Source organism: Acinonyx jubatus, chromosome D4 (genome assembly GCF_027475565.1).
Source record: "Acinonyx jubatus isolate Ajub_Pintada_27869175 chromosome D4, VMU_Ajub_asm_v1.0, whole genome shotgun sequence".
Taxonomy (NCBI): Eukaryota; Metazoa; Chordata; class Mammalia; order Carnivora; family Felidae; genus Acinonyx; species Acinonyx jubatus.
The window spans coordinates 65028976-65050326 of record NC_069391.1 but is presented as its reverse complement, the minus strand read 5'-3'; the positions used below and the strand labels follow the sequence as shown (position 1 = coordinate 65050326).

The 21351-nt window shown below is 46.0% G+C and overlaps 2 protein-coding genes across 2 annotated transcripts in view; one reads left to right on the top strand and one right to left on the bottom strand.

The window, feature by feature from the left end:
- The window catches only part of LOC106971464 (procathepsin L-like), a 298037-nt gene that overhangs the window by 62713 nt on the left and 213973 nt on the right, over positions 1-21351 (top strand). The gene's annotated exons all lie outside the window — the stretch shown is intronic.
- On the bottom strand, positions 1626-7198 carry LOC106971473 (procathepsin L-like). The gene is made up of 8 exons (XM_015068292.3): positions 5965-7198; positions 5675-5810; positions 5256-5375; positions 5021-5155; positions 4371-4595; positions 3507-3669; positions 2737-2854; positions 1626-2268 (listed from the first exon to the last, which is right to left on the bottom strand). The coding sequence occupies exons 2-8, from the start codon at positions 5798-5800 to the stop codon at positions 2169-2171; spliced, it is 987 nt and encodes a 328-aa protein (XP_014923778.1). The 5' UTR covers positions 5801-5810; positions 5965-7198; the 3' UTR covers positions 1626-2168.

Genomic DNA, 21351 nt, shown 5'->3' with positions numbered 1-21351 from the left:
TACCCTTCTCCTTTATTTCATGTGTCAACAAAGCATGTGGGGTTCCCACCTAAATGGTCAGAACCATATGGACTTGGATACCTGGCTTTTCTGTCACTGTGCTTAGTGACAGCATTTGTTCATAAAATTGTGTCACACCCACATGCCTGTTGAGGAATCATAGAAAATCGGATGATACATCAGAATTCCAGGTTCTCTTCAGCATTTAAGATCTTATTCCCAAGTTTCAGGGATGGTGAATTAGAAAAGGCAATCCTAAATCTGTCTATGATAATGGAACAAGGAGGGTTCAATACCACTATGCATGCTTTGAAAACACTCCAGTCAGAAGGTAACAACTTAGCCTCTGGGGGTCTCCAAAGTCATCATGTTCTAGATACCGTGACTGCTTAGCAGGGGGTGCTCATGCAATCATCAGTGGAAAATGTTGCTTTTTATCTAACCCAAATGAGGCTCATAATATCTAACTTAAATCTACTTTTAAAAAGGAATTAATATTTTCCATCAGATAAATGAAGCACATTTAATTGGTCAGATCTATTCCAGGATTGTGAGACTCATTTCATGAGGTGTAGGGAAATGTGTTCTCTTCTATTTATTCATCCTCTTGCCATCTTCTTTCCCAAATGTTTTGAGTATAAATGACACACGATGTTACCGTAGTTTCAGGTGTACAACATAGTAACTTGCCAACTGTATACATTATGCTGTGCTCACCACAGTGTAGCTACCCCCACCCTACATTGCTATTAAAAACTGTTGACTATATTCCCTATGCTGTGCCCTTGATTCCTGTGACTGATTCATTCCATACCTGGTATGAATGAATACCAGGTACCCCCCACCCTCGTTCACCTGTTCATTCATCCTCATGGTGATCTATGCTTTTCTTATTCTTTGTAGATTTCTTACTGCTCACTCCAAACTGGATTTCTCTCTCCACAGTCATCTGCTCAGCTATTTATTATATAAACTTCCAGGGGAGTTTCAGAGGAAGAAACTCTGAGCCCCAGGGAGGCCACCCCAAAATGTGCCACCATGGCATATTGACTATCTTGACTTGAAGCTACTTGGGATACAGCCGGTGCAAGAACACCCAGGCTGTCACATGCCCCTCTTGAAAGCAGGAAATGAGTGGCCCATATGAAAGGTCCCCTCCCTGTACTATGAGGTAAAGAGACATCCTTATCAGCAGAGATGGGGCTTCCAAGCTGAGAAAGCTGTAGAAACAAACCTTGTTACTTTTTTACTCATCTACAACCTCAGCCCAGATTCCACTTAGAATTCCTGCAATTTAAAACTCCCACACACCTTTTTTCTTTTTCCTGTCAATTCCTCACAAATTATTGTCTTTGTCCAAAATATATAAGACTGCAACAAAACAAAACAAAACAAAACAAAACAAAACAAAACAAAACAAAACAAAAAACCTGTCTGCCTTGGCCATTTCTTTGGGCTTAAATTCATTAGTGGGCCTACCTGCCTATGTAATAAAACTTTGAGGGTTGTTTTTTTTTTTTCCTCCTGTTAACCTGTCTCATGTCAATTAAATTCTTAAACCAGTTGGAAGAATTTTGGAGGAATGAGGATATTTCTTCCTCCTTGCAAAACCATTGCATTTTTACTACAAAGAAGTTTATGTATCAAAAAGAGAGCACACCTCAACATATGAAAGTAAATTTTATTTTAAAAGGTAAAACTTTCATGCAACTTTTAAACATGAACATTCAGGGGCACCTGGGTGTCTCAGTTCACTGAGTGCCTGACCTCAGTTCAGGTCATGATCTGATGATTTGTGGGTTCGAGACCCACATTGGGCTCTGGGATGACAGCTCAGAGCCCGAAACCTGCTTGAGATTCTGTGTCTCCCTCTCTGGTCTCCCCCACTCACACCCTGTCTGCCTGTCTCTCTTTCAAAAATAAATTTTAAAAAATTAAAACATGAACATTCAAAAGTTATTAAGCAACTTAATCACACACTGTTGATTAGAGCAGGGATTAAAGAAGTAGTTTCGTCACCAGCGTAAACACTAACAGAATTCGTCACAACTTGGATCTCCAGTGATTCAAGTGTTTTACCCCACAAAATAAGATGTGATCAACTCTAGAATAAAATACATTTCCTGGATATTCTGTTATCAGTCAAGGCCTTCTTCATCACCATCATCTCACACGATAGGAAAGCTGGCCCTGGTGGCGATTCCACAGTTGTTATTCCGGTCTCTGGCCATTTTTATGTAGCCACCCATGCCCCAGTCAGTGCCCCAGCTGGAAGAAGACAGGGTTTTCCAACTATTACAAACAACCGAAAACATACATCTTTTGAACAATAGCATCCAGTATTGAGCAGTGCACCAGAGGCCAGGACAGATTCAGGAAGAATCAGGAGAGGCCGTTCTTGTTCATGGTTGAGTTCTAACCCAGCACAGACATTTCACAAAACTGCAGTGTGAACAGGAAAAGGAAACCCTTGGGACCTAGGTGTGATATAGAATGTTGAAAAACTTCCAATTTAGAAATACAGTGGTACCAAAACTATATCAGGACCCTAGCAAGCCTGAGACAGTATCTTAATGTTGTCATCATATGACTATGTCTGTGCTCCCCCCTAGATGGGGTAAACACTGCTGGGATTTCAGAAGTGTGCTCAAGGGTTGGGGGACCTGTGTCCAAACACTGGTTCCAAAAAACATTCCCTTTTCAAATTCAAAAGTACGTATTCCTCGATTTTCATACCTGTTCTTGACAAACCAATATTTTTGGTTATCGGATTCTTTTCCTTGAAAGCCATAGCCAACCACCAGAACACCGTGATTCAGGTCTTCACTGCTGCACTTTGGATCATAATAAATGCCTGGGGAGTAATATTCAATGCTGAGTGAGGATTCCCACGTGACATGTGATAGTAACCCAGCCTATCAACCACAGTAGGGGAGGCATTTCAAAATTCAGTTGTGATATTGATATGAATTCAGATGAGATTTAAAAGTCAGATATTTTTGTTTAGTGGGAAGGGGTGGGGATTTGGGCCTTCATCTCACTCCAGGAGAAATACTAACTGTCACAATCCCTTTTGAAAATAATAGTCAAGGGGCATTAAAAAAATCACCCGCCAAAACCTTATTATTCTACTTGTAGGATGTCAACCTAGGGAAACAGCAGAGAACATAAAATTACTTGAGCCAAGAGCTACTTTCCACTGTTAATTTCAGTATCAAAATTCTTTAAAAGTTATCAAGGTCTAACATTTGTAAAAAAGTAAAGTAAGCTCTACTAATTAAATTGTGCTGTCATTTAAATATATTTATTATATACTTACACTCGTGGGGATTTGGGCCAAGTAATGGCAAATGGAAACAGCAGACATAAATATTACATGTACAGAATGAACAACTATATTAAATCCACACACCCCAAAATTATACATTGAATTCTACATACCAAAGTGTCATTCTTGCTGTTTCTTAGGGTGGTTTTCCAATTTTTCTGTATCAACAAATGCTTACCTCCTTTATAGAAGCGGAAGGTATCCAAGCTTGCATCTATAGCAGCAGAGATGGATCCCATGTTTTTCATTGCCACCAAGAGGGCCTCCTCCCGCCGAGGAATTGTCTGAAAGGCAGTGACATTGGCAGCAGAATACTCAGGCCTGTATTTGCAGGGTCCATCCTTTGAATGGTAAAGGAAAAGAAACTTGATTATGACCATCCACTTCCTGGGGAACATGACTTCAAGGCAGCTTACAGGTAAAAAATTTCCAAGTCAAGTTTGTTGTGAAGCAACCCAGGAGGTGAAAGGCTATTTATTGTCTTAAAATTAAAAAATTAATTGGTGGCTCAGTAGGTTAAGCATACAACTCTTGATTTTGGCTCAGGTCATGATCTCACAGTCATGGGATCAAGACCCGTGTTGGGCTCTGTATGGAGCATGGAGCCTGCTTGTGATTCTCTCTCTCTCCCTCTCTCTCTCTCTCTGGACCCCTTCCACTCTCATGCTCTCCCTCTCTTTCTCTCTCTCAAAATTAATAAAAAAACCTTTTTTAAAAAAAGCAAAACTAACTGGTGTGGATTCAATGAAACACTCATGGTCTACCTGTCCGTAAGAAGTTTTTCACTCTGGGCAAATCTGTACCTTGTGTAAAAGGTATGCATATCTCCATGTAATGTAGAAATAAAAACAGCTATGTGGTAACCATCTAAGCAGAGAACTATGCCAAGCTAATACCGTTTAATGACAGTCTTGACAGACTGCAGATAGAGAGTCTATCTACAATTGGAAATGTGAATGTTAAACATGGTGTCTGTTTTCTTCAAAAGCATTCAACTCTAAGGACAGAGCTGGAATGGTGACAAGTGAGGAGCTCTACTCACTCTTGCAACATATGGATAGGATTCTTCTGTGTCCAGACCTCTGTTGTTCCTAACATACTGGAAGGCATTACTCATTAGACCACCATTGCAGCCCTCATTGCCTTCAGCCTGAGAGCAGTCCAGGAGGTTCTGCACACTCAAGGAAACACGTTTGCCGTATTTCCGGAATATCTGTCCTTCGATGGCACCAGTTGCACTAAAAGCCCAGCCAGAAGCACACCGACCCTGAAAACAAATTATAAAGGTCTCAGTCTACAAAACCAATAGCAAGAGTGAAAACAGTCCATCTATATGAAAACTTTAAAACATAGCAACGGCAGGGTGCCTGGGTGGCTCATGGTTAAGCGTCGGACTTCAGGGTCAGGTCATGATCTCAAGGCTTGTGGTCTACCTTCATCTACTCTGCATCAGGCTCTGTGATGACAGCTCAGAGCCTGGAGCCTGCTTTGGATTCTGTGTCTCCCTCTCTCTTTGCCCCTCCCCAACTCGTTCACTTTTTCTTTCTCTCAAAAATAAATGAACATTAAACAAAATAAATAAATATAGCTACAATATATTTTTCCACAGCAGGAAACCATAGCAGGGAGCCACTTTCTTTTTGGCTTTCCTCTTGGAGAGAGACCTGTTGAGTAGTCATCCTTGATACTCACAAGACTAATATCAGGTGTCTGTCTCCTATTCATAGGTAAGGAGATACCAGCAGGGAAAGGGACTTTAAACACTGTCCCATTCTCATTCTTCTGGATTTTAAGACCAATCATCATGTGCCTGAATTCTTCATCGGTCTTCAGGGAAAAGAAAGTAGAATATTGACAAGCATGAGATTTTGGGGGGAAAGTACTGAGAGAAACAACAAAACTTTCAGCAAATCCGTGCCATACTCACCATGTCACCAAAGCCATTCATTGCCATCAAGAAGCTATGTTTCCCTTGAAGGTATTCCCTATTGTGCTGCATAATCATTCTCATATTCTTCTGCCACACGGCTCTTCTGCATTCTTCAACCTACAGGCAAACATATAACATATCATTTTTATTTGTATTTAAAACCTACTGACCTGCACCAAATGGATGTGCTCACAGAGAAGAGGAGAAACCACAGCCATGGATGGTCTTATGCTTCTGGGAGCTGTTCTCCAGCAACCACACAGCAGGACATATGCCCACACTATGCACACTCATGGTGCTGTGCTTACTGCGTTGGTAAGAGTGGTCTCAAGATGCTACTCTGTGCTACAAACTCCCACCAGCACGGGCATTCTCTGTGAGTCCCCTAGATAGTTTAGATTTTAGATGTTACCAACCACACCATATTGTTTTCCATGTGTCTCCTTCCAACGGATCCACTGTGCATCTAAACTTTGATCAAGCTCTATAGTAGCTGAGACTATTCCCAAACAAAGTGCAGTCAGGAAGTCAAAAGGATGCATGTTTCAAAACCTAGGAAGCAAAAAGAAAAAAAAAATGAGAATCTGATTAGACTGATCTGTCTAAAAATGCATCCTCCTTTCTTCTAGATGTTAGAGCCACTATGGTGGAGTAAAAACATTGAATTTATCCTCCCAAGTACTTACAGAAGGATAACACTGCTCACCTGATCATGCAGCTGTGCAGATACTCTCGGCAGGTGTAGCCCCAGGGCTTTCTGGTGCTGGGCAGTGACTCTAAGGCCACCCACTTAAATCCCTGGGGTTTGGCCTGATTGGCCCTATCCATATGGCCCAGTACACTGTAATCTTCCAGATCTGCTTTTGTTTCCCAAGCTGATGACTTCTATTCTGATGTTTTCTTGATGATAATTGCTTGTTCTTTACAGAAGAAAAACTTGTTGACAATGGTCTGGGCTCACTTTCCTGTCAAATGGTCCTTAACTGGTTTGACTAAAACAATAGAGCAGTCACAGTGGTCCAGCTAAGGGTCCAAAAGAAAAAGCTCGTGCTTATTCAACAAAGAAAATAATGTGAAACTTCCATTTAGTTGATGCCATTATAAGATATGAAAAAAGTGTGTATTGAAGGCACACTGAAATATCTTTAGTGGTGATTTAGTGATCTGTGTCCCTGCATGTCAAATCTGAGGACAGGGAGCTGGGAGGAGCTTGGGACTCCCCTCATTTCATTCTCGTAGGCTACATACCAAAGATTCAAAGCCACTGGTGGAATGGCACCCGGGTGACCGTCATTCCATAGGCAGGGGACAGAGGAACTATTGGGATCTCTAGCCTGTGACCTGAGAACCCCTTTCTTCTGTTTCTCATTCTTTCCTGATTGCCTTTCCACTGGAGGGTTACACGCTTGGGCCTGTCTCAGGGGGAATCCAGGTGTGCTTTCCATTTTCTAGCATCCCCTAAAGTACTCTGTAGAGCTCTGGCCCTACTTGGGGAAGGTGGGAGCATTCACCGGGTTGCATTGGACTCTGGGAAAATAAGCTTCAGCAACTGGAAGGCTGAGCGATTAACACATCAAAAGGAGAAAAGCCATATGATTATTTTAATAGATGCTTTTTAAAAATAAAAAGAAACATGCTATTTCAAATCAGTGGGAAGAGAACGGTCAATAAATAGCTAGTCATCCAGGAAAAATTAGACGCAGATCCACAAAACGTATTACTGATGGATTCCAGAATTCAACATAAAAAAACAAAAGTATGAAAGTATTAAAAACATAAAAGAAAATGTATTTATGACCTTACACGGGACCAAAGACACTAAGCACAAAGTGTAAAGAAAAGATAGATGTGATTACGTCAAAATGGGAATTACACCCCACGAACAAAGTTAAAAGACACTCCACAGCACAGGAGAAAAATGTTTGTAACACGTAACACAAAGCGCACATCAAGAAACATACCTATTAAGGAGGAAAAGATAAATCACTTCAGAGAGATAAACTAAGGATATAAGACTACAGTTTGTGAAGAGAAAATACAAATAGTAGATGAAGCCATGGGAGACAGTGAGCCTCCCTGAGGATCAGGAAATGAGAAGAACATGGCCCATCCGTTCTCACTTAGCAGATCCACAATAAACAGCAGCAACTGATCCTTTCAGATGTGCTCAGGTGCTGGAACACGGCCCTCTTCTGCCTGCTGGAGAGACAGATCACAGGACGGCCACGGGACGGCAACGTGGCAGCTCTGTGGACGTTGAGAAGTTTAGATAAGCAGGCCCTCTGACCTGCGGGTCAGCAGGGAAACCTAGATGAGCCTTTCTAAAGTTACATATTGTCTGTAAGAGCAAAAATATGGGAAGGATCGAAGTGTCCAGCAGTAGGGAGATGGTTGACTGTGGAAAGCTCTTCAGTGGTTTGAGAAAGTTGGGAATTACTTAGAGACCCGCTCCAGCTTTTATGAGCTTGGAAATGAATCCCTTACCTGGTTCAAGGGACATCACAATAGACGAATGTGAAAAGAAATATATTGGTGCCATGCTAAGTAAGGCCTTTTACTTCCACCTATCCTGATGACAATTAACACCGTCTTGACTCTCTATTCACTTCCTGTAATGAAACTAACCACTTTCTATAATAATAATAATAACAATAATTGCAAAGAAGGGAAAAAGGCATGAGAAAGATATGCTAGGAGATGGTGGGTGGGTCTATAAGATGGGTCCGTGTATCAGTCTGAGGTCCCCAGAGAAACAGAACAGAGTTTAAGCCCTCCACCCCACGTAAACACACACACACACACACACACACACACACACACACACACACTGTGTCACAGTCTAGATGCAGCATTCCTTCTTCCACAGAAACCTCAGTTTTGTTCCTAAGACATTCTACTATTCGCTGAGGCTGCAGGGGTTTGGGACACACTCCCCCAAAGTAAGCGACTGTGGCATATTGGTTGTTTTGAGCTGCAGGCACTTGAGAAGCAGCAGATGCAGGAAGGGCTCTCTAACATCCCCTTTCCAGAAGCAGGTCATAAAATTTCCCTGAGAAAGGTGTTCTCCCTTGAGAAAGGATCCAGCAAGAGAGCATCCTGACCAACGGAGGCTGGGAGTCAATACCGAACGCATCTATGCAAACAATTCCTAAATAATCCTGTTCTTCCACTAGTTTTGTCCCCTGCCCCCCAAAGTATCTCCTTGTCACTCCCCACAACTTACTGTGCTTTGTCTTGTCATTTCTTTACAAATTTATCAAGATTTCCTCTAAAGTTATAGAAGCTTCCAGCTGTGGTCACCCCTTGGGGTATTTAATTCGATTGTGAAGGCCCCCATGTCAATATAAAAATTTAATACACTTGGATGCTTCCTCTGATGAATTTGCCTTATGTCAGTTTAATCTCATGTTAGACCACAGATCTTTTTTTTTAATTTTTTTTTTGATGTTTATTTTTGAGACAGAGAGAGACAAAGCATGAATGGGGGAGGGTCAGAGAGAGGGAGACACAGAATCTGAAACAGGCTCCAGGCTCTGAGCTGTCAGCACAGAGCCCGATGCGGGGCTCGAACTCACGGACCGCGAGATCATGACCTGAGCCGAAGTCGGCCGCTTAACCGACTGAGCCACCCAGGCACCCCAAGACCAGAGATCTTAAGAGCACAGGAAAACATTTTTCAGCCATGTGTGCTCAGGTGTGTGTTCTGCGTCCTGGCTGGGAACTCGTTCCCCAAGCCCCAGTCTCCTCCACCTGACTTATGTGGATTCCTGTTGCAGAGGGGAACTGTTCTAAGGTCACTGCCCCATGCAGTGGGGTCACTGCACCCTAGAGGTTCAGTGAGCACTTGAATCAGAGGAATCCAAGCAGTCTGGGCAATAATGCAACATGGACTGTGCCAAATGGTGTTACTATAAAGGTCAGGCTTGGTGCCAACAATCACCTGTACAGGAAGAGATCCCGCCCCAACCACACAGGGCTTGGGTTGAATGCAGGTGAAATGTGGGCCCCACGGCCCTCTCCTCCAGGCACATTGTAGCAGTCTACACAGCACACAAGCGTTTGCAGGGACTGGACAGGAAGTATGCTGTTGCAGGGAAGATGCACAGCCCGCTGCACCCCTGCTTGCTCAGAGCTCATGATCTAGACAGGTGGGCAGCAGAAGATCCCTGCTGGCTGGTCACACTCATAGGACAGCACCAGGGAGCTGGACCCCAGGAGGTCAGCACTGTCCTCCTGAGACCACAGACCACCATCTTACCCAATGTGTTCCTTGCTCTTTTTCCAGGACAGAGTGAGAAAGCTTCTCACACTCGCCTGCTCACTGGGAAGCAAGGTGAATTGCTTTTTACTGTGGTGAAATATGCACAACAAAATTGACCTTTTTAACTGTTTTAATTTAGTGCAGTCACACTGTTGCAACCCTTACCACTATCCATCTCCAGAATGTTCCTCATCTCACATTGAACTCTGTTCCCATGAAACCCTAACACCCCTCTCCCCTCTCCTCTCAGCCCCTCAATTTCGACTGTGATAGGGATAATATTTTTGGAAGGTTTATGTTCATTTTTTATTCACATTCGTATATGCAACACACCCTTGATTCACCAGAAGCATCCATTGCCTTGGGAAGTGTAGTAAAGGAGACATGAAAATAAAAGTCAAATGTTCAGGATTTAACTTGCAAAACCAGAGTTTTGAGCTCCTGGGCTTTCAATAATAAGCCAGGCTTTATAGATAGATACACTGTCCTTCCAAATGCCAGATGCTCAGGAGAAGCTGGGTGGCACTGAGGACCTCCGACTCACAATCACATTGTCTTCCACTGTGCACGTCTTCAAGAGACAAAGGAATCCACAAGCAGCACCATAACTAGTTGTCTTAGAAATGTTTACATGGCTATCGTGGATGAGGATTCCAGGCTTCTCTGTCACGTGGAAGGAAGGACAGGGATGGGAAGTTCAGGCGGGAACATGAACACTCTTATGAAGTAAAACCTGCTCTTCCCATTCTCCATCCCAGAGTCTATGGAATAGAGATGCACTGACCCTTGTGTTTCATGACAGGCCGTGGTCTGACATGTGCACGACTCCAGGTTTCCTACTAACGCTGGGATCTGTGAGCACATTTCAAGTACAGCCAGAATCACTGGTCTTCCCAAAGGGAGGCCCTGCCTGAGGAACACAGGATGAGTTTTACAGTGTCAGGGGACGGGATCCATGTGGGTACGAAATATTTCATGGGCAGGGCCTGTGGGTCTTTCCTTGCATTTCTATGCACAGCACAGTCAAATGCTTCTAGACAAGCAAAACAGCAATAAACCTGAAAGCCACACTGCCCACAGCAATGTGGTCACTAGTCTTGTGAAATGGAGAAGAAATAGGTCCATAGGATGCTTTTGTTCTAAGATTAAGTTATTCAATTAAAAAATGTCCAGGGGCAGCTGGGTGGTTCAGTCAGTTAAGCATGTGACTTCTGCTCAGGTCATGATCTCGCAGTTTGTGAGTTTGAGCCACAAGCTGAGCTGACAGCTCAGATCCTGGATCTGACAGCTCAGATCCTGGAGCCTGCTTCAGATTCTGTGTCTCCCTCTCTCTCTGCCCCTCCCCTGCTCGCACTGTGTCTCTCAAAAAATAAATAAATGTTAAAAATTAAAAAAAAAGAACAAAGAAAAAATGTCCACAATTCTGAGGCTCTGACTCTCTTAGATTTCAGATTTCTTTGTTTTAAATGCTTGTTTTCTTTCTTTCTGTTTCTCTTGATAGCCAATACAATGTTTTAAAACTATTTTACCATGACTGGTGATTGCACTGGGAAGCTGTTGCTGTTTCTAAGTGGTCTTACTCTGTGTAACAGAGTGTCAGTCTCCACGTTCTTCGTGAAATTCACACAGTGTGGGAACCTCCGGCACACAGTAGGGCTGCTCAGGTTCTGGAGTCAGCAAATGAAAAGCTCATCTATGTTAAAAACAGTCTCAAACTACTTTGGGAACAGAGGTAGTAAAGCTTATTCTTATTTATTTTCAGAATAGCGTTTTGCCAAAATGATAAATGGAAACGAACCATGTTGGAAGTCCACGTTTGTCCAGTTTATGGGGCATAAGTTAGATGTCACCAGGAGAAACAATCAGGTAAGGCCACAAATCAGAACATTCTACAGGATAACCAGTTTTGCATGTTGGCCCTGGAGCTGGGTGTTCTCTACATGATGGGTCTTTTGTGGTGTCCTTGCTATGTACAGTCCTTGTTGACTGATAAGGTCCCCCAGTCAGGGGGAGCCTTTCCCAATGGGAGGCCAGGCAGGGCCCCAGCTGGACAGCAGGCTCCCAGGTGCAAAGATGTGAGGAGGCTGGAGAAGTGGGGACCTGGGCCAGGTGGCAGGGAGCCTCACAGGGAGAAAAGCCCAGAGTGCTAGTGAGGCTGTGTCCCCAGTGAAGGGAGCCCACAGAGGAATTCAGCCCCTCAGACCAGACTGAGAAGGATGCAGACCCCAGAGACTGGCTAATATTGTTGCAATTCAAGGAGCATTCAAATGAGTCAGCAAATGAGAAAACTCCACATGTCTAAAGATTCTAAAACTTACGTTTCAATAAAAAATATCTAACTTGATAGAGGTTTTCCAGATTTGGAAAAAACTCTTAAAACTGCATCCATAATGAGTTTTGAAGCTGAAGGTTTTCTAAACTACTAATAACTATAATATTGACCAACATTTTTGTTTCTCATGATGGTAGGAAGATTGAATTTTCTTTCCATTCATGCTAAAACGTGATATAAAATCTGTTATATTTAGTAAAACAATGTTGTAAAAAAATATTATAAGGTATGGCAAAAATTCATTAATAAATTCATATTTTTCTAGGAAAAGTTCTCAGCGTGCTCTTTCAGTCCCTGGAATGTGGAAAATGGACACTCATGGATAAATCAGTGAGTCTCAAGGCTCTTGCCCAGGAGATCAAGTTTTTAGGGCTAGAAAATCCTTTACGTCATTAAAAAACATACACACATACACACATAATAACACAAACTTACATATATATGTATATATACACATGTATGTGTGTATATATATGTATAAAAACATATATATACATGTGTATATATACATATATATACACACATACACTTACACATAGGCACACATATAGTTACATACATTCATTCATTCGTGCACATATATACATATGCACACACATACACATGCGCACGTATGCATACACACTTTCACAGTATCTAAATATATACGTACACTCATAACACACACATGCTCATACACAATATTATACTTTAAATACTTAGCACAGGAGAATAACTGGCCCCCAAGTGTGGGCAGACAGCCTGACAATTAGTCTGAATTGTAATAATTGAAGGTAAAATTCTGTTTAAAATCTTAAACCCTTTGTTTCAGGGCACAGAGAGAATGGCTTAATCAAACCCTCCGAAAGTCTCTTTAGTTGTAAATTCCATGATTTCAGGGGGACAAGGCACATTATCCTCCCCAGAGCTGGCCTAAGTACCCTCTCTGTGCCCCTGACAGGAGTCCCGAAGGGTGGAGTCACACCCTCAGGCACCCGGCCAGGCCCCCTCACCAAACATCAGCCCCAAGAGGGAGGGCACATCACAGTCCCACCTCAGGGGAACCTCTGCTGTAGAAACCTGTGCAACTTCTTTCCTGCCCCTCCTCTCTACACCTACACTCTTCTTCATTCTTTAGGAGCAAAGACTTGGCCCTGTGAGCAATAGTCACAACCAGCAAGCATCTGAGGATGGGGTTCTAGAATATTAGCAGCATTATCCTGAGCCATTTCTCGCTCCGGTCACACACATTTCCAGAGGTGCCCATGAAATCTCCTTAAAATCCCCTTCCAGGGTCTCCTCCCTGGCCCTCCCTCCTCCAGGGTGTTCAGTGGAGACCTGCGCTCCCACCCCTGTCCTGGCCTGTGTCTGGAAGCTACTGAGTTCCAGGCTGAGGGGGCTGAGGCCCCAGCCTGTCAGCAACACATGACCTTTGGTTGCGAAGATGAAGTCTGATCTTACTCTCAAGTGGCCACCCAAAATACAGCTCCAATCCCTGGAAATAACACCCAGAAACAATGTTTCAGGCACTGTTGACTTGACCCTGGTGACCTCCCTGGATAAGCAGGCACATGAGTGAACCTGACTCTGTGCCTTCTTGTGAGCCTGGGGCTGGCACTCACCATAGCTGCTCAGCCATGGTCTCTAGACAATGAATCTGATAACTGCCCACCTTATAAACAGTTTGGCTCAAGTCCTCAAGAATCAAAAGTCTGGACAAGACTATGATTCAAACTGGGGGGGGGAAATGGAAAAACAAAAGAGAAAAAGTCAAACAAAATTTTTAATTCTTCCTCCTCTGATACCACTTTAGATGTTTCAAATTCTTACAAAGTGCATTGGATCATGTTTTCTATCTCAGCCCTTTTTGGGAGCCCAGCTTCTCTGCATACTCTGAACACAGTGGGTAATTTTGCATATTCCTCTGCAAGCTTTTCTCTCACCTGGTTATTTTTAACTTTCAGCTTGATGGTTTCTTTTTTACTTTGTTTTTAAGAAATTGTGGTAAGAGAGACAAACCTCAAAATTAGTCGTTTTAGCACATTTACCTGTGGGGTGCAGGGGCAGCCTATTCTGTGCACCCTCAGCACCAGCCTTCTCCAGAACATTTCTCATCTTGCAAACCTGGAAACTACTCCTCACAAAGGCATTCATTTTCAGCCTCAGGTCTCCCAACCTCCCTCAGGTTTTACAGCCTGCCTGCCATCTAGCGGCTGCTTGCACAGGTACAGCCAGGCTGGCCCTTGGTGTTGGAGGGGCTCTCCCAGGGTCACGCCATCCAGGTTTAGTGACAGCCCCGTGGACTCTGGACGTTGATGAGTCTCATTTGGCTGCAGGGGCTGAGCCATGTTCTGGTTTCTTCCTCCTGCAGGGGGTGGAGCCAGCTACACATGGTGGGACTTCACCAGACAGTTCCCACCTCACCTGATTTCAGGAACAGAACACCCTGAAGGCACCCCTGGCCTCTCCCCCGAGGGCTTTCCCAGGATGGGGCAGTGAGCGCAGTGGTCCTTAAGCCCTTCGGGTTTGGGTCATATGCCTCGCTATTTTACTTTAACATTCCCGGAGCCCAGGCAGCCCCACATCCTGATGTACACGTGCCAGTCCCGGCACCTGCATCTGAGAAAAGTAGACAGACTCTTGCCATCCTTTGTTTTTCTTTGCCCAGAGCTCTTCTGGTCCCTTCCCTGTTAACAGAACTCTCCCCGTGGGGAAGATGGCTCCTTTCCCAGCACCGCCCCGGGGCCCTGGGGCCCTGGGGCCCTGGAGCCAGGCCACCAGGGAACTCCATCTCCCCACCCCTTGATGTTTATGCAGGCCCGCTCCAGGACCCACGCTGGGCCAGTCAGAACCTTCTGTGGAGCTCTGCACACAGAGAAAGACAGAGACAACCCTGACTTCTGGGTTCGGGCAGTGTGGTGCCATATCCCTGTATGTGAGGGTGTCTTTGAAGCAAGAGAGAAAGCCATCGCCATTCAGGAGAATGTTGCCATGAGAAAAGAGCATCCACTCTCCTAAGGAAGGGATGTCCCGAAAGGTGGACCCCATGGGCGGCCTCTCCCAGGCGTGCCTGTCATTGGGCTTCTACTTAGGGTCGGCTAATGGGGGGCACTGCACGGGCTGGGGGAGATTAGGCTCACGTGTTTCCTCCCCCATCACTCAGTGCTGCTTCTCTGACTCCAGCTGTGTGTCTGTGACTCTAAATTCTTGAGCGGCTTCACCCCTGGGCTCCAGCTTCCCCAGGAAAGGATTTATCCCTGTGTCTTTCTGCCCCAGGGGAGGTAATGGCTTCCTTCTGTCCCAGCCTCCAGATGCTTCACTGTCTCTTGGGTCTTCCTGTGAATTTTGCCCATGACTCTGCCTTTCATTAATGTCCCCACCAGGACCCTGACTGATGTGGATCAAGCACTACCACTCAGGTCCGAGAGACCGTTTTTTGTCAAAGGCAACAACAAGTGCTCACAGGAGCTGTCCGTGGTGTTCAGTGCCGCTGAGTGTCCCAGTGAGAAAGATCTTCCTTTATGGAATCCCCTCCAGGGCTTTCGGTCACTCTAGGGGCAGGTCTCGGTTTGTGGCCTGAAGTTCATCCTGGCTAATCTCCCCTGTTGAGAAAGCAGGACTGAGCAACTGCACGTACCAGATGTCAGCCCCGTGGTTGGCGGTTCACGCGATATTTCTATCAATGGCAACAGTAGTGCTTTTCCGTTACGGGAAGGATATTAACGATCCACTTTTCAAGTCCACGTCTGTTAGTAAATGGAAATAATGGATCAATTTTGAAATATCACATGAACATTTATGGTGAGACCTGTGAGGTTAGCTGGAAACACGATTTGGGTCCCTTGCGTCTGTACCTAGAGCTTGGGGGCTCCAGGAGTGGTGCCCATGGACCCACGGCCCCATTACTAGCATGTCTGCCTGTCTCTCCTCCATTGTCCTGAGGGCAGAGCTAGTCTGTCTGCCTCAGGGCTGGGACTTGGGTGATGAGAGGCGGTTCCCCATAAGTGCACTGGGGGAGGGACCCGGGGAGCTGAGATACAGCTGTAGTTAGCACCTTAGGTTTGCAAGGAATAGTAACACACATTGGAAAGTCCTGAAGAATTGACCATTTCCCCCGGGCTGCCTGACTTTCACAGTCGGTGAGCCAAACACAAAGTGAGCCCTTGCATAAGAGCAAAGATTTCAGACTGAGGACAAGCCCAATGGGAAAATTCAAGGCAGGAAAGAAAAAAGCAGGAACAGTTACACTTAAGTGAATAGGTCTCTCTGATTATACAAGTAGGACACTTGGCCAATAGAAATGTAAAGAAGAAATGACGCAACCCGCAGTGGCAACGTGGTCTCCGTCACAGTGTGCTTCTCTGCAGACTCTTAGTCCAAGTGGCGAGGGCTCTCGGGTTTCCCGAGAAGGGGCCTGTCCACTCCCCGTGGCGTCAGACCTGTGTCCTGGACAAGCACCGTCAGGGATGGACTGTCTCAGTGGCACCACGGCCTCCGGCTTCCTAGGAGCAGACCAGATTTGCCAAATGAAAGGCATTCCGGCACCTCCTGCAGGAATTTTTTGTCGGGAGGATAAAAGATTGGGACAGAGTTGTACACAGTATTACAACAATAATGATTTCATGTGGAGACATTAAAATTACAGAGGGAAAACATTAATTTTTGCTAACTGCTGGCCCCTAGTGGCCTGATGGAGAAGCCTCTTTGCAAGCTGGGCAGAAGACCCTCCCTTGTGCTCCTCTCTGGGGACAGAGGGCAGCAGCCCTCTGCAAGAGGCCTAAATACCCAACTTGTCCAGTGACATCTCTTCAAGTGTGAATGTTGGCAGCAAATCCAGTTTTCCTCCTCCCTCCCTCACCCATGTGCACAGCACTGCCAGACCCTGGGTTTCAGCCTCTGCCTTCGTCACAGGCACATTATGTCTCTGAGCCCCGGGTTACTTCTCCCTGAAGGGGGTTTATCACACAAGCTCACCAAGTCGGGAGAATCCAGTGAGATGACATGTGTGTGGCACCTGGACCAGGTCAACAGCCTCCCCGGGAGACCCGCGGCATTGCTGTGCTGATTGCAGCTGGGGCGGCTTCTGGGTCAAAGGGCACATCCTCCTGACAGAACCTTCTGTCACCAGGCCCCAAGTCCCAAGTCTCCCTAAGCAGTGGCTGAAGGATGCTGCCACACACAGTGACACTTGTGGATAATCCCACCACCCTGAGCCGCATTTTATCAAGAATCTACTTGCAGATTCTTCAAGTTGGGGAAAATCGATGAGAAGGAAGATGAATGGAGACATGACTTCTGAGGGGTGAGGGGTGAGTAGCAAATAACATTTCTCCCTCCCCAGGAACCATGTGTCACTTGATGTGTGGCTGGTTCAGGGTAACTCCTGGGCCCCTGGGGCATAATCTTCATTATCTATGAGGACCTATGAAATTTCCAGGTAACAGATATAAACAGATTTCTTTGTCTCTCTATCTCTGTCTCTCTCCCTGCCTATCCTTGTCTGTCTGTCACCAATCTTTGTCTCTGTCTCTCTCAGTCTCGGTCTCTCTCTCTCTGTCTCTCTCTCTGTCTATCCTTATCTCTCTGTCACCAATCTCTTTGTCTCTGTCTCTCTCAGTCTCTCTCTCTCTCTCTCTGTCTCTGTCTCTCTCTCTCTCTCTCTCTCTCTCTCTGTCTGTCTCTCACTCAGGCACACAAGTTCTCATCCTATCCTGCCTCCCCTGTGGTTCAGACTGGAATAAATTTAACCCCACAGCAGGGAGCTGGCTCCCTCTAGGGGGAACAGCAGGAATTGTGAGGGAACTTGACCTACAACTAGAAGCACTGGCCTGGTCCATATTCAGAGTCTGAGCCTAATCATTAAATCAGGAAAACTGCTACCCTCAGAGAAGATGTAACCCATCCTACATTTATAAATCAAATCAAAACTACAGAAGAAGATGGAAAATGCATGTATGAGATTGCCTTTATGCTGAAGTCATCACTAGGCACTGGCAAAAGAACCAGATGCTTCATGAACTGCCAGCTGTGTTGCAAGGGCAGCCCGCTTGGTCCCTCCAGGCTTCAGTGAAATTGTGGAGAGGTACCCTGTAGGCTCTCGTGTGGACATCTATGAGGTGTCACATGTACTGTATTTTGTCCAGTGCTCTGCACACACTTGGTGCTCAGAAAGTAGTAGCAATATGTATGAGCAACATTGTAGACATCAATCCAGTTTGGTATTATTTCTTCCCAAAGTAGCAATTCTTCTGTGTTCACAAAAAATAAGTGGAAAGGGCATGTTAACCTCAGTAAACTGTCCCCGTTCCCAACAAATTCAACTCAGATGTCCTTCCTCATGGAGAGAGGGATCACATAGAAACACCATGTATAATACCATTGTTTTTGATGTGGCTACAGATATGACACTATGTGAATTTGAGGTACACAAGTGAATTTGAGGTACAAAATTGAAACTGTTATGGAAAATCAATGATAGGCTATATTCTTATTTTCCCAAAGGTAATTTCCTCACTTGGGGGGATCTGGAGAAATAAAATCCCAACAAAGCTCCATGTGAGTGAGTGCACAATCCCAACATTAAGCCACATTAGGGAGCATTCATTCCAACATCACCAACTTTGAGATGCACAGGAACAGGATTCCATAGGAACCCAATTGTGCTGCCCGCTGCTCTCAAGTCACTGGGTGTGCCCAGCATTCCAAGAAGAAAGCCTAAGGCGAGGACCCTTCCTGGGGCCAATGCTGGATCTGTGCAATCTGGAAGCTGTGTTCGTCCAAGCTCACTGTGTCTTCAAGGGCTGGGTCCCACCTGTCCTCCCAATAGAACACGATGCCATGTGCAGTTTACACATTTGTGATGTGGACTTTTGTTTTCTGTGACCATGATTTCAGTGAGGCCTGTCCTTGCTATTGCTGGGACATCTGCAAGTGCAGGCCAGGAAGGGGGTGGACACAGGGCCCACAGCCAGGCTGACCAACCTAAGGCCACCAAGGCACTAGGAGACACGAGCCAAGCAACCAACGCAAAGCCAGCACTCCTCCTAGACCATGACAGGAGATAGCACAAAGCAAGCACGGAGTGGAGAGACAGGAGCCGGAGAGGAGGCGCCTATGTGCTGGCTTCCAGAGCCGGGGTGAGGGCAGGAACCTTGTGGAGCTGGTGGAGGAGAGTCTGGGACAGTGTCTTCTGAAGAAGTTTCTCAGCTGCAGACACTTAAGGATCCCACCAGGGTGGTTTTCCCAGACCCCGAGGGGCCCAACAGCTGCTTTTGATTCCACCATGGATGTTATGGAGGGTCACAGATACTGGAGGAAGGGTCCTCAGTGTGTATCCTGAACACAGGTGACAGAAGGTGTGTTACTCACAGAAAAAGGCAAGGCCCTGAGCAGATTTTAAATTTTGCCCCAGGTTCAGAATTCCTGCCTGGTCTGTGCTTTTTGTGATAAGAACTTTTAAGAGCTCCTCCCTTAGGAACTTTCAAATATGCAATAGAGTGTCATGAACTGTGGTCCCATCCTGTACAGTACATCCTGGGACTTACTTATTTTACACCTGAAAGTGGTACCCTGGTCAGCGATGCTACCCATGTCTGATTCTGTCCCGTTGCATCTAAAAACAATTCATGTAAAGTGCACACAACAGATAACTGACCATTTTAGCCATTTCAGAGGGACTGAAACTCTGTGGCTTTACTATGTGTACAATGTGTACAACCAGCACTGCTCTGGGTTCCAGAGCATTTCCATCCCCTAAGGAAGCTCCATAGCTATAACAAGTCACCCCCTGTCCCTGCCCGGGCTCTGGCAACAACCAGCATGCTCTCTGTCACCAGGGAGGTGCCCGTGTCCATGGTATTTTGGTGCACAAGAAATGGGGTGGAGTAACTCCCATGAAGCTGTCAATTTAAAAGGGAACCAGAGTCAGCCTGTCAGCCTGGCCCAGGGGCCCCTGCCCCTCTGTGTGGAGGGGTCCCGTTCCCTCATGACACCGTGATGGCACCAGATGCTGAGAAGGGGCATCAGGAAGTACATACACGATGCTGTATGGGGCCAGAGGACCCCGTAACCTTCCCACTGTCCTCTCTCAGCCCTACATGGAGAAGCAGGATTATTCACAGGTTCACTCACTCACTCATTTATGGAGGCCCCCATGGGCTGAGCAAAGTGCAGGGAACAGGAAGGTGTGGACCCGGCCCAGATCCGTGTCCTGAGGAGACACAGACACATGAACACTGACACCAAACCCAACAAGAACTCTGATAGGATGGTGTGGGTGGGTGCTCTGTGCACCCAGAGAGCCTACTTCTACACCTGCACGGTCAGGGATGGCTCTCACTGCCCTTGCTCCAACCAGCCTCACAGCCAGCCTGCTCTCCCACCCCCAGCCTGATCCTGGCCCCAGAACAGGGTCTGTTGGAGTGTGGAGTGTGGGGTGTAGGGGGATTCCCTCCTGACCCAGGATGGTCCAGCTGCTTTAGCCTGGAGGGCGCAGTTGGGTGAGGCTTGGTGTAATAGTTCTGCTCTCCACTAGGTGACACTGCTTAGTTTACTGGGATGGATCAGTGTACAAGCGGAAATAGATTACCCAGCTCTCCAGTCTGGCACTGGAAATCGGCGCTCTCACTCACCCAAAATCAACCACCCCTCTTTGTCTCAGGCCTCCTCCACTCCCCGCCTCTACCCGGTCTGTGTCCAAGCTGTTTACTTGCCCGGCGGCACCTTCCTCCAGAGTTTTATCTCAGATGGGGTGTTGTTTTAAAACCACACGCTTCAGAGACTCCCACAGTTCAGACCCATGCCAACTCTCCGAGGGAGGGTCTCACTGAGCAATGGCCAGTACTGGTTTGCCCCAGAAAACTTTTGTGCGGTCGGGAAGCAGCAGAGGTTCAGAGATTATGACAAACCACAACATACAGCGGGCACCAGGTTTTGCCGCAGTCTGGTGTCTTTGTCCCAATACCCGCAAACGTGGCTGCTCTCTGGGGTCCTGTGGGACCTTTGCCTGCAGGGAGGCCCTATGGCCTCTACCAAATGCACACCAAGCAGGGAAACCGCTTCTCCCCATGTGGCACAGGGACACCTCAGATCCTGCTGCCTGTTCCTGGGGATTCGCCCTGCTTCCTCACCAGAGCACCACTAGGCACTGAGCTCCAAAATTTCAGACTCTGCTCTTCACTTATTATAGAATCTTGGTGGTATTGAAACCCTCTTCTTTCTCCCTGTAAATGATTTGGGGAACAGATTTCTTGTTCAGTCTCCTGAGAGTATTTTCACTCTTTCTCTCCAGCTACTTTTTTTTTTTTTGGAGGGGGGGTTGTGTGCCTTTTGTGCATGATCCCAATGTGCCATACTCTCCCCATTTCTCTTTCTCTCTCTGTTCTCTCTCCATGAAAATGGCCCCCTTCCCTCCGCAGCCTTTCTCTCCCCACTTCACCTCTCCACACCGCAGACTTGCCAAGCTCTGTAGCTCGTTATGCAGATTGTTGCACTAATCCTCAGATCAATTCCCTAGGAGTTCA

What these genes read in the sequence shown, in the direction of transcription:
- LOC106971473 (XM_015068292.3), bottom strand. Translation starts at nt 5,800, where the DNA reads ATGCATCCTTTTGACTTCCTGACTGCACTTTGTTTGGGAATAGTCTCA. An exon ending in TGAATGGCTTTGGTGACATG is followed by an intron (nt 5,156 to 5,255) that starts GTGAGTATGGCA and finishes TTTTCCCTGAAG; the next exon opens with ACCGATGAAGAATTCAGGCA. An exon ending in AGACACCTGATATTAGTCTT is followed by an intron (nt 4,596 to 5,020) that starts GTGAGTATCAAG and finishes ATTTGTTTTCAG; the next exon opens with GGTCGGTGTGCTTCTGGCTG.